At 41.2% G+C, this 15,477-nt stretch overlaps 1 protein-coding gene across 7 annotated transcripts in view; it reads left to right on the top strand.

Annotated features, from left to right (window-relative positions):
- The window catches only part of cog7 (component of oligomeric golgi complex 7), a 63,774-nt gene that overhangs the window by 31,970 nt on the left and 16,327 nt on the right, over positions 1-15,477 (top strand). For all 7 annotated transcript variants that reach the window (XM_078558442.1, XM_078558443.1, XM_078558445.1 and 4 more), the window contains 2 exons: positions 5,262-5,460; positions 11,395-11,522. In XM_078558442.1, coding sequence (XP_078414568.1) covers positions 5,262-5,460; positions 11,395-11,522 — 327 coding nt within the window. The remainder of the gene's footprint in view (positions 1-5,261; positions 5,461-11,394; positions 11,523-15,477) is intronic.

Genomic DNA, 15,477 nt, shown 5'->3' with positions numbered 1-15,477 from the left:
CAGAGTATCTTGTATATCGTACACACTGCTGTTACTGTATCAGTGGTGGAGTGTGTGAATGTAAAAGGTGATGGGCGGGGTGCTGATCAAGTGGGCGGCTTTGTGCTGGATGGTGTCAAGCATCTTGCGTGTTGTTGGAGCTACCCTCATCCTGGCAAGTGGGGAGTATTCCATTGTCCTCCTGAGTTGTGTTTTGTAGCTTGGAGGATGGGTTTTGGGGATTCAGGACATGAGTTACTTGCTGCAGAATTCCCTATATTCCAGCAGGAATGTACCTGGTGAGGAATTGACTGTATCCAGCAGGAGTGAACCCCAATGTCAGAGCAGCTATGGTACTTGTAAAACAAGTGTTGTTTTCCTGTACTGGCGGGGGGGGAAGGTATGTGGCTGTGAAGGACGGGGAAAATTTACAACAGTTACATGCCTCATATTGACGTGGGCATCACAGCTCCGAAATGCTAAGTGAAATTGTGCAAGGGCAGAATAATTCTCAACTGGCTGCAGGTATCACAATGTGCCTGTTTTTATGTTCCCATAACAGTAAAAAGTGCAACAGCTTGTCAATTTAGCTTCTGCACTGATGCAGATAACAAGTTCCATTAATCACTGGAATGCGTATGTGGAATTTGTTTAATAACCTGTGAACTGGTTGTTTTCTGGTGTTATAGGGCGTTCTGAATCTGCTTAGTGTTTCACTGTCTCTCTTTTATTCTCTCTCTTCTGCTCTCAAAGTCCCTGAACTGAGTGTCAGCTGAAGATTCCAACAGCTGCTGTCTGTGCCCGACTCTTGCTGCCCCCTGTTGGAATGATAAATGAACCACAACAACTTTGGTGGGGGCTGGGATTCCTGTTTCAATCCCAATTGGTTAACCAACTGAGGTTGGGGTTAGGGTCCTGAAAAACTGCCTCAAGCTTGGGCGGAGAGTGAAGTAAAATTGACCAGAATTCCCCCTCTTGACTGCAGAGTGACCACCACTAGCAAACGTGGGCTCTGTTTGCACCACTTGAACGTTACTCTCCCTTATTTGGTCTTGTGCCCTCTCAAATAATTTAATAAAGCACTGAACAAAACATGACCATCACCCTATCATTTGCAGTTCTTCAAGATAAGGTCACCACCCATCACTTCGTCATTCCAGGCAAGAGCATCAGTGTTCTTCATGCCCCATGTGCTTGTTCTGTTCCCATATTCCTTTATCCCTCTTTCCTTCAATCATTTATCCTTAAAATATTGACATGGGCTCTGCTTCAATCGCTTCTTCTGGTAATACATTTTCAAAGGCTTTCCAGAAGTCCATGAACACCATGGTGACTACATTTTTCCAATTTCAGTTGATGGGTGTGTGTATGAAATATATATAAGGGGAACCATGGAGAAAGCTAATAGTGAAGAGCTGGGCAAACCAATCAGCTGGACAGCTGGGCGCAACAGTTAGGAGGGCAAGCCTAAGGGGATGATGATTCCTGTAGTTAAGTTTTTATTTCTGAATTTAGGTGTCAGTTTGCACTCCCTGGTGTTTTATTTCATACCCTTTAATGGAAATATTCCCCCCTGCCCTGCCAAGTATTTGAAAATTCTTGCCTTCCCTTTAATTCTTTCCCAGAGGGCATAGTCTCCAGTCCAGTACGACTTGTTACAAATGTATTAAATGTTCTGCCTTATCTCTGATCTGTTTCCAAGAATAACTTTGTGTTAGTAGATTAAACATTAAGACATTACTTCTGAAAAGCAATAAATGCAAAATCTCAGGTAAAATATCTCCGGATCTTGCATGTTGTGTTCCATAACTGCAGGCAACGTATTTAGGGCAGTCAGCCATAGTCAAGACTCATAATAACAGGGAATCAAGTTTTTGACCGGAACTTTACCTGTACGTTGACATGGGATGAGAAATAACAGGGAAGCAGTCAGAAGGTTCCAGTCTCACTCCAGTGACTAGAGCCTATAATCCAGGCAGACACTCCAGTCTTTCAGACAAGATGTTAAAAGGTGGCCCCATCGTCCCCTTCAGATGGATATAAAGAGCAAAGTTTTGAAGAAGAGCAGAGGAGTCCTCCTCCGTGTCCTGGCTAATATTCCTCAAATGACACTTTTTTAAAAAAAATCTATTATTTGGTCATTATCACATTGCTGTTTGTGTCTTGCTGTTTGGAATTTGCTGTCACATTTTCTACGTTACAACAATGACTGGACTTCAGAAACACTTAATTGGTAACCAAAAAACTTTGGGACATTCTGAGATTGCAAAAGGCTGGTTAACATGGAAGTCTTTCCATTTCTATAGGGATGTGAGAGAGAAAAATGCATGGGCTGATTCCTATTTTTAAACTGCAAGTTAAAAGAAATCTGGAATCAAACAATCTAAAGCATAATAATAAAATGTCACAGAGGGGATGGTCGGGGGTTGGATTTGAACCCCAAGTAGGCGTATTGCTTGTTATTAGACTAAGAATCCAGATAATAATTCCACTATGGCAGTTTCGTCATCACTTTTACTGAGAACCAGCTTTTTATTTCCAGTTATTTTAAAACCTGAATTCAAACTACACAGATTGTTGTTTTAAAAAAAAAACAACCCAAATGGTTCATTGATATTCCTTTAGGGAAGGAAACCTGCTGTTTTTACCAGCCTGGACCTACATGTGATTCCAGTCCCACACCAATATGGTCGACTCTTAATTGTTCTCTGAAGTGCCCTGGAATTTGGATGAAATCACACCCATCATTTCAAGCAAGCTCGCCCCCATCTTCTCTGGACAACAAGGGCTGGGCAATATTTGCTGACCTTACCAGTGGTGCCCATGTTCTGAGAAGGTATTTTGAAAAGGGTGGGGATGGCAGGAAGTTAGGGGAGAAGAACAAAAACACAATCACAAAGTGGGTAGGGTGAGAACATGGGTGGATTGAATCAGCATGCCGCATACAAAAAACAAAGGACTTTGGATTTACGGTAAGGCTTTATCAATTCCCAAAGCCTTTGACAAATTGAATAGAGGTTTTGTTTGCAAAAATAACTGATTGGATAGATAAAGGAATGCCCTTGCTGTGGTGTTTGTTGATTTTTCAGAAAACCTTTGATAAGAGGCTAGTTGGCACACAGTAAAGCGGATTGTGAAAGACTGAAGGAAGACATTGGTTAGCAGAATGAGAAAACAGGTGCAATTTAATGTGTAATAAGAAAAAGAAGGAATGAAAGTATGTACTCAATGGAAAGGCACTCAAGGCTGAAGATGAACAGAGAGACCAAAGGATTCACGCGCAGAATTCCCTGAAAGTGAGAATACTGGTAGATAAAGCCATTATAAAAGACCAATAATGTTTGGGGTCTTTATAACTAGGTGGCATAGAATATAAAATAGGCTTCTTTATGTACTGTAGTATTCTAGGATTAGCTCCAAGAGTTATGAGGCATGACTTGAGAAAACAACAACTTTCACTGGAGCGAAGAAGGCTAAAGGAAGATTTAATAGAGGTTATAAAATTCTGAAGGGTTTTGGTAGAGTGAATAGGAAGGCAATGTTTCCACTAGTCAGTGATGAGGGATCACCGAGAGTGAGAAGAGAGTTCTTTAGGAGAAATTTCCTTACACAAGGTTGTTGGAGCATAGAATCCTTTGCTACAGGGATTGGTTGAGGCAGAGGCCATCGCATCTCCTACTGTGTTGATCTTTGATTTTGTATGGCGGCAGTGTGTGTTTTCATACTGTATGTGGACTCCTAAGATGTATTTCCTGTTTACATAACCAGGATTTTCTTGGAAAAGGGCAAATCCTGATATCAGGACCAAATGTGAGTGCTCACCCCATACAAGCAGGCAGCGGGACTGCAGTGGCAGTCTTCCCAGCAACAGCCTCTTAAATAGCTGCCGCTGGACCCACCGTTCAATTAAGGATGCCGGGCTGGCTCTCCACATTGCCTGTCCGTCCTCAGTAGCAGCATAAAGAGGTGGCCGCTGCTGAAGCTGCAAGGAGAGCGAGAGGGCACCTCCGGAAAATTTTTTCTCTGCCAAGGCCAGGCAGCCCTGGTGATTGGGGCTGTAGGGGTGAGCTTTATTTGCTGGGGCTATGGACCCACTTGTTTTGCTGCCTCCACCCCAGGAAGCCACAGGGAGGCTACCTCCTTGAAGCTGATGGCTAGCCAACCCACATTGTGAGGGCTGCTCTGTTGCCAGCAAAATGCCAGCTACCAGAGTAGATGGTTCTCAATTGGGCGTTTAGTTGGCTACATTTGCCACTTGCCACATCAGTTAATAGCATAGATTTAACTGAAAGCTAGATAAGCACTTAAGGGAGAAAGGGTGAGATAAAGAGGGGCTGCAGGAATCTCATGTGAAGCATAAATGCCAGCATACACATTTTAGGCCAAATGGTTTGTTTCTGTGCTGTAATAGTTCCCATACATTACATGCTGCAGTATTTGCTTTTGTATGGGATTCACCCGATGAAAGGTAAGGATTTATGGTCCAAAACCGATTGATCGATCTTTATCACCAGAGGATTTGGGTACAGGAGTAATGAAGCCTTGCTTCAATTGTATAGAAGCCTGGTTACACCACACCTGGAGTAGTGTGTGCAGTTTTGGTCCCCTTACCTCAGAAAGGATATTATTGCCATAAAGGGAGTGCAACGAAGGTTCACCAGACTTGTTCTGGGGATGGTGGGACTGTCTTATGAAGTGAGATTGGGGAAACTGAGTCTATATTTTCTAGAGTTTCGAAGAATGAGAGGTGATCTCATTGAACTCTACAGAATACTTAAAGGAATAGACAGGGTAGATGCAGGTAAGATGTTTCTTCTGGTTGGGGAGTCTAGAACCAGGGGACACAATTTCAAATTAAGGGGGAAGCCACTTAGGACTGAGATGAAGAGAAATCTCTTTACTCAGAGGGTTGTGAATCTTTGGAATTCTCTACCCCAGAGGGCTATGGAAGCTCAGTCTTTGAGTATGTTTAAGGTAGAGATTGATAAATTTCTGATTAACAATAACGTAAAGGGTTATTGGGATAATGAGTAAAAGGCATTGAAGTGTTCGATCAGCCATGATGATGGTATTGAATGGTGGAGCAGACTCGACAGGCTGAATGGCCTTCTGTTCTTATCTATGATATTTTCACTAATAAGTGAAGAATTAACATTTAATTAAATCTTTTCATTACCTTTTAATGTTATGATTCTTGCTGAAATTTGCTCCAACTTTGACTAGTTCTGTACTTTGAGACCTTTTAAGAACTGTACCTAAACAAAAAACTCTATGTTGGCCAGGTCTTCAGGAATCCCTGTGAGATTGTTACCGTACTGCAGATCCAGACCCTGGGGGCCATCGTTCCATCAATCCCTGTCTGCCTCAGCACGGCGATGGAGAAAGCAGACCAGGAGGACAAGCTTCACATGCTGCTGGATATCCATGACAGTACTGTTCACTTTGCTAAGAGCCTGGAGGCAGCAATGCTTCCGCACCTGGGTACGTTGGCACACTGAACCTGGCACCCTACAGGAATAGCAGGGGTAAAGGAGGGCATTCATGTAGCACAACACATTGAGTAACTTTCCTCTTGGAGCAGAGGAAGAATTCTTAGTAACATGATAAGCAGCAGAACCCATCCTTTTGTGATAGATCTATCTCATCTATATATTCTGGGGTAAATTCACATTGGCCTCCTGCTCCCAGAGGGAAGTGTGGGTTGGAAGACCAGCCCCAGGTTGTCATAGCCCTGTTTCCAACTTGCTGGTGCTTTGATTACAGCTCCCCTTAGCAGTGCAGGACTGGTGGATTTACCCTCCTGTCCCTTAATCCCTGTTGCACCTGGTCACCTGGATAACTGTTTCAACTGCCTGCTTCAGTGGGACTTGTTCCATACAGCTGTTATTCCTTGTATAAGATGCATGTGTGTGGAATCTTCACCATGGGGATTCCTGCAGAACTTTTGGACCAATCCAGATTGTTGAGGTGCAGCTTCAGCATCCAAGAGTGCTGGATGTGACAAGTGGTGTTCTTCAGGAATCTATACTGGGGCTTCAGTTTTTCACTCACTTGGATCAAGGAATAGAGTTCCATATCCAAGTTTGCAGACAACATTAAGTTTTGGAGTACGCTAGCATTGTGGCTATGTTATTAGTCTAGCGATCCAGAGGTCTAGTCTAATGATCCTGAGACAAGTTCAAATCTCATTTTAGCAATGAGGAATTAAAATTCAGTTAATTTATTAAAAGCTAATTTCAGTAATCAGGACCATGAAACAACCAGATTATTGTAAAAACTCCATTTGGTTCATTAATATTCTTTAGGGACAGAAATCTGCTGTCTTTACCTAGTCTGACTTATCTGTGGCTCCAGACCCACACCAACATGGTTGACTCTTAACTGCATTTATTTGTATTCAAGAAGGTGGCTCACCACCACCTTCTCAATGTCAGTTAGGAATGGGTAATAAATGCTGACCTTACCAATGACACCCACATCCAGAGAATAAATTAAAGAAAGGCACAGAAAATTGTGTGGGTTAGTGAAACAAGTTACAAACAGACATGGACAGATAAATGAGTGGGCAACATTGGGATAGAGAGAGTTCGATATAGGGAAGTGTAGCATCACCCACTTGGGATCTGAGAAAGATAAATCAGAAGATATTCATGATGGTGAGAAACTAGGAGCTGTGGACAGCCAAAGGATTTGTGTCCAGGGTAACAATCACTAAAAGTTGGTCCTAGTCTCCCCAAACAGCAGAAATATTTTCTCTCCTATCCTTAATATCTTAAACTTCAATCAAATCATCCCTTAACTTTCTAAATTCCAGAAAGTACAACCCCAATTTGTGTAACCTCTCCTTGTAATTTAATATTTAAAGTCCAAGTATTATTCTTGCAAATCTAAACTGTACTACCTTCAAGGCCGTTATATTTTTCTTAAGGCATGTTGCCCAGAACTGCTCGTAGCACTCCAAGCATTATCTAACCACGGTTTTTTTTTTTAACCTAAAGCATGAATTCTATCCCTTGTATTTCTTCTGGTCCTCTTAGATATAAAGGCCAACATTCCATTAGCCTATTGATTATTTTATGCACTGTACCTGTTCATGATATTCCAATGATTTATGTATGGAATCATTTTATATCTCCACTGTTTCTAGCTTTTCACCATTTAGAAAGTACCCTTTCAGGTCCAAAGTGGATGACCTTATTATTTGCCTACATTGAAATCCAGTTGCCACTGTTTTGTCCATTCATTTAATCCATCAATATTTCTATGTAATGTTATGACTTTTTCTGCACTGCTTTACAATGCCACCTGTCTTTGTGTCATCAGCAAATTTGGATATGTGGCTTTCTATGCCATCATCTAAGTTGTCAATGAATGCAGTTAATAGTTGAGGCCGCAATACAGATCATTGTGCATTTCTGCTTGCCTTTTCCAATGTCCTTCCAAACAGTAAGTCTCCAGAGGTCGCGCCTTTCAGCGACTGTCTCCCAGTTGTCAGTGTCGATGTCTGCGCTGGCATATTCTGGGACACTACGAGGCACATTCTGCCAATTAGAGTACCTGCTCATTATCCCTACTCTGTCTCCTGCCTCCTGGCAATTTCCTAATCATTTCATCGATTTGCCTTCAATTCCATGAACTTCAACTTTAGCTTACAGTCTTTTAAGAGGGATTTTATAAAATGCATTCTGGGAGTCCATATAAATAATATCAATAGACATTCCCCTATCCACTACTTTAGTCACCTTTTCAAAAAAATTCAGTCAGATTCATCAGGCATGCCCTACCCTTTACAAACCCAGCTGATGTTCTCTTGATCAGCTGAAAATTTTCAAGGTGTTTAGTCACCCTATCCTTAATTATAGACTCCAGTAGTTTCCCAACAACAGATGTTAAGCTAACTGGTCTATAATTCCCTGGTTTCCCCCTCTCACCTTTCTTAAATAGCGGACTGACATGCAACATTCCAATCTGCAGGAACAGTTGCCAAATTGAGGAACTTGGAAGTTTATAGTTAGGGCATCTGCAACGTTCTCAGCTACTTGCTTTAAAACCCTGGGATGGAAACCATCTAGTCCAGGAGATTTGTCACTCTTTAATGCCATTAAGTTTCTTAATTGCTGTTATTTTATTTACATTAACCTTAGTGAGTCCCTGATCCTGATTTGGTATTTGTTTCCTTGGATGTTTGACATGCTGACCACTCCCTTGACTGTAAACACACACATCTGCCGTTTTCTTATGTTCATCAACAACATCACAATTATCAATTTTTAAGGGGACCCGATTGCTCATGACTACACTTTTTCCTAATGTAATTTTGTGTTGATTTTGATACTCTTTGCAAGTTTCTTTTCATACTCCCTTTTTGTAACACTAGCTATCTGTTTTGTCACCCTTTGTCCTTTTGTATCTTTTCTATTTGCTGTGTTCTGTACTTTTATTTCACTTTTGTATGCTTTTAGTTTCGTGCTGTCTCTTACCACTTTGTTTGTCCATAGCTGTCTTTTTTGGCAAGTAGGGCTCTTGCCCCTGGTTTCATACTGTATCATGTTAAGTATTTTTTTGAACACTTCCCACTGATCTTTGGTCATTTTAACAATTAACAATCTATTCAGTTTATAGTGAACAGTCCCTGACTCATCCCATTGAAGTCAGCCTGGCCTAAAGCCTTAGCTGTTGCAGGTTTCTCCCATTCAAACACAGCGTTGAACTCGATTATATTATGATGGCTATTAGATAAATGTTCATGCACTATTAAGCTGTTAGCTAAATATGGCTCATTTCTCATTGCTAAACCTGGCTTATTATTCGTTACTAAATTTAAGAAGGCATGCTCCTTTGTTGGTTCCGTGACATATTGCTGCAGAAAGCAACCCCAGATACACGCAAGAACTTTACTATCCTTGCGCTAGTGTGCTTATCCCAACCTATATGAAGTTAAAATTCCCATTAAAACCACAGCTGCTAACTGCCACTATGTTCTTAAATCCTTTTCTGTTACTTAATTCTGCCCTCTTCACTGCCTGTTTGTTATATCCTTTCTTAGCGCGATGGTGGTTTTTATTGGCAGCCTTCCATCTTGTAGGACAATGGTTTGCGCCATTGTAGTCAACTGAATGAGAGTAAGCTAGTGAGAAACATAAAAACAGACTGTATAAGCTTCTATAGGTATGTAAAAAGGAAAAGACTTAGCAAAAACAAAGGTGGGTCCATTACAAGCGGAGTCAGGAGAATTTATAATGGGGAATGAGGAATTAGAAGAGAAACTAAACAAATGCTTTGTGTTTGTCTTCATGGAGGAAAATACTATAAACCTTTCAGAAATATTGGAGAATCAAGAGACCACTATAAACGAAGAACTACAAGATATAATATTAGCAAAAAAAAGTACTAGAGAAATTAATGGGACTTAAAGTAGATAAATCCCCTGGACCTGATGATCTATATCCCAGAGTGTTGAAAGAGGTGACTGTAGAAACAATAGATGCATTGGTGGTCATCTTTCAAAATTCTATAGACTCTGTAATGGTTCCTGCAGATTGGAAGGTGGCAATGTAACCTCACTATTTAAGAGAGGAGGGAGAGAGAAAACAGGGTACTACAGACCTGTTAGCCTGACATCAGTCATAGGGAAAATGCTAGAATCTATAATAAAGGATGTGATAACAGGACATTTAGAAAGTAAAGATAGTACTGGGATAACATGGATTTATGAAAGGTAAAACATGTTTAACAAACCTGTTGAAGTTTTTGGAGATGTAACTAGCAGAATAGATTAGAGGGAACTGGCGAATATGGTATACTTAGATTTTCAGAGCTTTTGATCAGGTCCCACAGAAGAAGTTAATAAGCAAAATTGGAGCACATGGGATTGGGGTTAATATACTGGCATGGATTGAGAATTGTTAGTGGATTGGAAACAGAAGGAATAAATGGGTCATTTTCAGGTTGGCAGGCGGTGACTAGTGGGGTACTGCAAGGATCAGTGCTTGGGGCCCCAGCAGTTCACAATCTATACCAATGATTTGGATGTGGGGATTAAATGTAATATTTCCAAGTTTGTAAATGACACAAAACTAGGTGGAAATGTGAGTTGTGAAGAGGATGCAAAGGTGCTTCGAGGGCATTTGGAGAGGCTAAGTGAGTGGGCAAAAACTTGGCAGACGGGATACAATGTGGAGAAATGTGAGTTTATCTATGTTGGTAGGAGAAACAGAAATAGAGTATTTCTTCAATGGTGAGAAGCTGGGAAATGTTGAACTGCAAAGGGTCTTGGGTGTCCTTGTTCATGAGTAACTGAAAGCTGACATGCAGGTTCAGCAAGCAATTAAGGCAAATCATATGTTGGCCTTTATTACATAAGGTAAAAGCAAAATACTGTGGATGCTGGAAATCTGAAACAAAAACAGAAAATGATGCAAAATATCAGCAGGTCTAACAGTATTTGTGGAAAACTCAGCAGGTCTAACAGCATCTGTGGAGCGAAAGACAGTTAAAGTTTCGAGTCCGTATGACTCCTCTTCAAAGCAGCTCTGAAGAAGAGTCATACAGACTCGAAACGGTAACTCTGTCTTTCTCTCTACAGATGCTGTTAGACCTGCTGAGTTTTTCCAGCATTTTATGTTTTTGTTTATTACAAGAGGCTTTGTAATTTAGGACTAAAGATGTCTTACTGCAATTATATAGAGCCTTGATGAGACCACAACTGGCGTATGGTGTGCAGTTTTAATCTCTTTACCTAAGGAAAGATATACTTGCCTTGGAGGGAGTGCAACGAAGGTTCATCAAACTCAATCCTGGGATGTAGAGATTGTCCTGTGAGGAAAGATTCTTACAGGGCTCGACAGGGTAGATGCAGGAAGGATGTTTCCCCTTGCTCGGCGGGATGGGGGTGCTGGGGGGCGGGGGGAGTCTAGAACCAGGGGGCACAGTCTCAGAATAAGGGGCAGGCCATTTAAGACTGAGATGAGGAGGAATTTATTCACTCGGAGGTTGGTAAATTTTTTGGAAGTCTCTGCCCCAGGGTACTGTGGAGACTCAGTCATTGAGAATGTTCAAGATTGAGATAGATAGATATTAAAAACACCAAGGGATACGGGGATAGTGCAGGAAAATGGTGTTGAAGTAGAAGAGCAACCATGATCTCACTGAATGGCAGAGTGGGCTCGAAGGGCTGAATGGCCTACTCCTGCTCCTATTTCTTAGGTTCTTATATTCTAGTCTGGATTATTTATATGACTTATATCTACTGCTTTGTTGGTTTTTTATTCTTTTTCTAAACAACTTGCACTAAGCACTGAATGCTGGACAAAATTTTAAATACTTATTGCTTCAGGCTTATGTGAACCAATACATTCAGATTCTGAGTAATTGCAGCAAGCCTTTAAACAATTGTTAATTTTCATTGATTCACAGGTGAGACCAATTTGGTGAAAGTTACGGAACTCGTTGCAGCAATCCACAGCCCTTACCTGTCTTATCAGCTGCAGTATGGTGATCTCGAGGGATCAAACCTGCTCATCCAGATCAGTGCAATCCCGCTGGTAAGACCTGGCCTATACTGCTCAGATCACTGTCTGGCGCCCTGCTAGTGTAACAACTGTGGGAGAGATTGTAATGGAGTTGGGAGGGGGGTGTGTACTAGGGACAGGGGAAGTTTTGGCATCATGGTAACTAGTGCTGGCCTCGATATGAAATTGTTGCCGATCCTTCGTTTTGTTTAAAATCTGACAGACAGGGCTGTGGCATAATGTGTATTTGTTTAATTTTGTTCTTAGTGAATATGTGGAATGAGGCGGACTGCACATGACCAGTATAATTTGTACTTTGCAAGACCAGTCTGTATAATGGTATGGTCCAATACCTTTAACTGTAGTGTGTGCTAGAGCTTGGTCTCACTGTGAGACATGAAAGAAAGACTTGCATTTATAAAGCGCCCTTCACGACCACCAGACATCCCAAAGCGCTTTACAGCCAAATAAGTACTTTTGAAAGTAATTGTTATAAATAGGAAACACAGCACTTAATTTGCACACAGCAAGCTCCCTTAACAGCAATGTCATAATAGCCAGATAATCTGTTTTCGTTTTGTAATGTTGATTGGGGAGTAAAAATGGGCCAGGACGTCAGGATAATTCCCTGCTCTTCTTTGAAATAGTGCCATGGGAAGTTTTACATCTATCTAAAAGAGCGGGTGAGATTTGGTTTTAACTTAAGACCATTATACGTAGGAGCAGAAGTATGCCATTTGGCCTATTGAGTCTGCTCTGCCATTCAATGAGATCATGGCTGGCCTGATAACCCTCAACTCCACTTTCCTGCCTTTTCCCCATAACCCTTGTTTTCCTTGCTGATTAAAAACCTGTCTATCTCAGCCTTGAATATACTTAACGACCCAGCCTCTACAGCTCTCTGTGGTAAAGAATTCCACAGATTCACTACCCTCTGAGAGCAGAAATTCCTCCTCATCTTTGTCTTAAATGGGCAACCCCTTACTCTGAGACTATGCCCTCTGGTCCTAGACACTCCCACAAGGGGGAAACAACCTCTCAGCATCTACCCTGTCAAGCCCCCTAAGAATCTTATATGTTTCAATAAGAGGTCGCCTCTCATTCTTCTATACTCCAATGAGTACAGCCCAACCTGCTCAACCTCTCATAAGAAAATCCCTCCATACCTGGGATCAACCTAGTGAACCTTCTCTGGACTGCCTCCAATGCGAGTATATCTTTCCTTAGATAAGGGGATCAAAATTGTTCACAGTATTCTAGGTGTGGCCTAACTAGTGCCTTGTATAGTTTTAGCAATACTTCCCTATTTTTATGCTCCATTCCCTTTGAAATAAAGGCCAACATTCCATTTCCTTCCCTATTACCTGCTGAACTTGTATGTTAGCTTTTTGGGATTAATGCATGAGGACTCCCAAATCCCTCTGAGCCGCAGTCTGCAGTCTTTCTCCATTTAAATAATATTCAGCTCCTCTTCTTCCTGTCAAAGTGCATAACCTGACATGTTCCCACATTATATTCCATCTGCCAAGTTTTGCCCACTGACTTAACCTGCCTATATCCCTCTGTAGACTCCTTGTGTCACCCTCACCACTTGCCTTCCCACCTATTTTTGCGTCATCCGCAAACTTGGCGATAGTACATTCACTTCCCTCATCCAAGCCATTAATATTTATCGTAAATAATTGGAACCTCAGCCCTGATCCCTGTGGCACTGTGGGGCCATCCTAAAAATGCCCCCCCTAATCCCAACTCTGTCTTCTATTAGTTAGCCAATCCCCTGTCCATACTAATATATAACCCCCAACACCATGGGCTCTTATCTTATTAAGTAGCCTTATGTGCGGTACCTTATCGAACGCCTTTTGAAAATCCAAATATATCATTGAATATTTTTTTAAGGCAGAGGTAGGTAGACTCTTGCTAGGCGAGGGAATCGAAGGTTATCGGCGGGGTAGATGGGGATGTGGAAATCAAAACACAAGGTGGTCAGCCATGATCTTATTGAATGGGGGAGCTGGCTCGAAGGGCCGAATGGTCTACTCCTGTTCCTACTCCTTATGTTCTTATTACATCTACTGGTTCCCCTTTATCAATCCTGCTTGTTACCTCCTCAAAGAATTCTAACAAATTTGACAGGCATGATTTCCCCATCATGAAGCCATGCTGACTCTGCTTGATTATATTATGCATTTCTAAATCCTCTGCTATTATATCCTTTATAATAGACTCATTTTCATAACATTTCATAACATTTTCCCAATGACAGATGTTAAGCTAACTGGCCTATAGTTAGTGTTTTTTTTTTGTTTCCCTCCTTTTTTGAATAAGGGTGTTACATTGGTAGTTTTCCAATCCTCTGGGACTTTTCCAGAATCTAAGGATTCTTGGAAGATTACCACCAGTGCATCCACTATCTCTGTAGCTACTTCCATTAATATCCTAGGGTGCAACACATCTGGTCCAGGGGACTTATCAGCCTTTATCCCCATTAGTTTCCCTAGTACTTTTTCTCTCGTGAAAGTTATTGTATTTATTTCCTCCTCCTCTTTTGCCCCTTGATTATTTAGTATTTTTGGAACGCTATTAGTGTCTTCTACCGTGAAGACTGATAAAAAGTATTTATTCAACTCTTCTGCCATTCCCTGATTTCACCATTGTTTCCTCAGCCTCATTCTCTAAGGGGCCTATGATCACTTTGGCCCCTTTCTTCGTTTTTATGTATTTAAAGAAGCTCTTACTGTCCACTTTTATATTACTTGCTAGTTTACCCTCAAAGTTTATTTTCTCCCCCTTTATTATTTTTTGGTCATCTTGTTGGTTTCTAAAACTTTCCCAATCCCCTGACTTACCACTAATCTTTGCCACATTGTATGTTTTTTCTTTTATTTGATACTATCCTTAGCTTTCTTAGTTAACCATGGTTGGTTTATCCCCTTCCTAGAATCCTTCTTCCTCACTGGGATATATCCTTGTTGTGAGTCATGAACTATTTTTTAAAACATCTCCCATTGTTCATCAACCGTCTTTTCTGCTAAACTCCTTTCCCTGTCCACACCAGGCAACTCTGCCCTCATCCCTTTGTAATTACCCTTATTTAAGTTTAGCACAGTTGTTTCTGACCCAAGTTTCTTACACTCAAACTGAATGCTAAATTCTACCATGTTATGGTCACTGTTCCCTAGGGGATCTTTTACTCTGAGATCATTTATTAAACCTATCTCATTACGCATACCAGATCCAAAATAGCCTGATCTCTGGTTGGATCTACAACATATTATTCTAGGAAACTGTCCCGAATACACTCTTATGAATTCTTGCTCTTGGCTACCTCTGCCAATTGATTTTCCCTATCTACATGAAGATTAAAGTCAGCCATGATTAATGTACTACCTTTTTTACATGCCCTCATTACTTTCTGATTTATTCTCTGTCCTACAGTATAGCTACTGTTAGGGGGGCCTATAAACTACTCCCACCAGTGTCGTCTTCCCCTTGTTATTTCTTACCTCCACTCATATGGATTCTACATCTTCTGATCCAAGATCATTCCTTGCTATCATACTGATTCCACCCTGTACTAACAAAGCTACCCCACCACCCTTTCCTTGCTGCCCGTCCTTTCGAAAAGGCATATACGTTTGAATATTTAGTTCCAAGCTTTGATATCCTTGTAACCATGTCTCTGTAATGATTATCAGATCATACCCACTAACCTCTATTTGTGCCGTTAATTCATTTCTTTAGTTCCGAATACTGCATGCTTTTAAGTAAAGAGCCATTAATTTTGCCTTTTACCATTTTTTTTCCCCCCTTTGACCCTATTTGATCCTGCTGCTTTTTTATGTTTGTACACTCTATCCCTTCCTGTCTCACTCTGGGTATCATTACCTAAATAGCTGCTATGCAATGCTGCCATATCCTTTTGCTTTGTAGATCTACGTATCCCCCTCCAGAGCCCTCACCCCCTCTATTTAGCTTACAGCCCTCT

The sequence above is a fragment of the Cetorhinus maximus genome, chromosome 15 (assembly GCF_964194155.1).
Source record: "Cetorhinus maximus chromosome 15, sCetMax3.hap1.1, whole genome shotgun sequence".
Classification (NCBI taxonomy): Eukaryota; Metazoa; Chordata; class Chondrichthyes; order Lamniformes; family Cetorhinidae; genus Cetorhinus; species Cetorhinus maximus.
The sequence above is the reverse complement of the archived record's forward strand: the minus strand, read 5'-3'. Positions and strand labels throughout refer to the sequence as shown.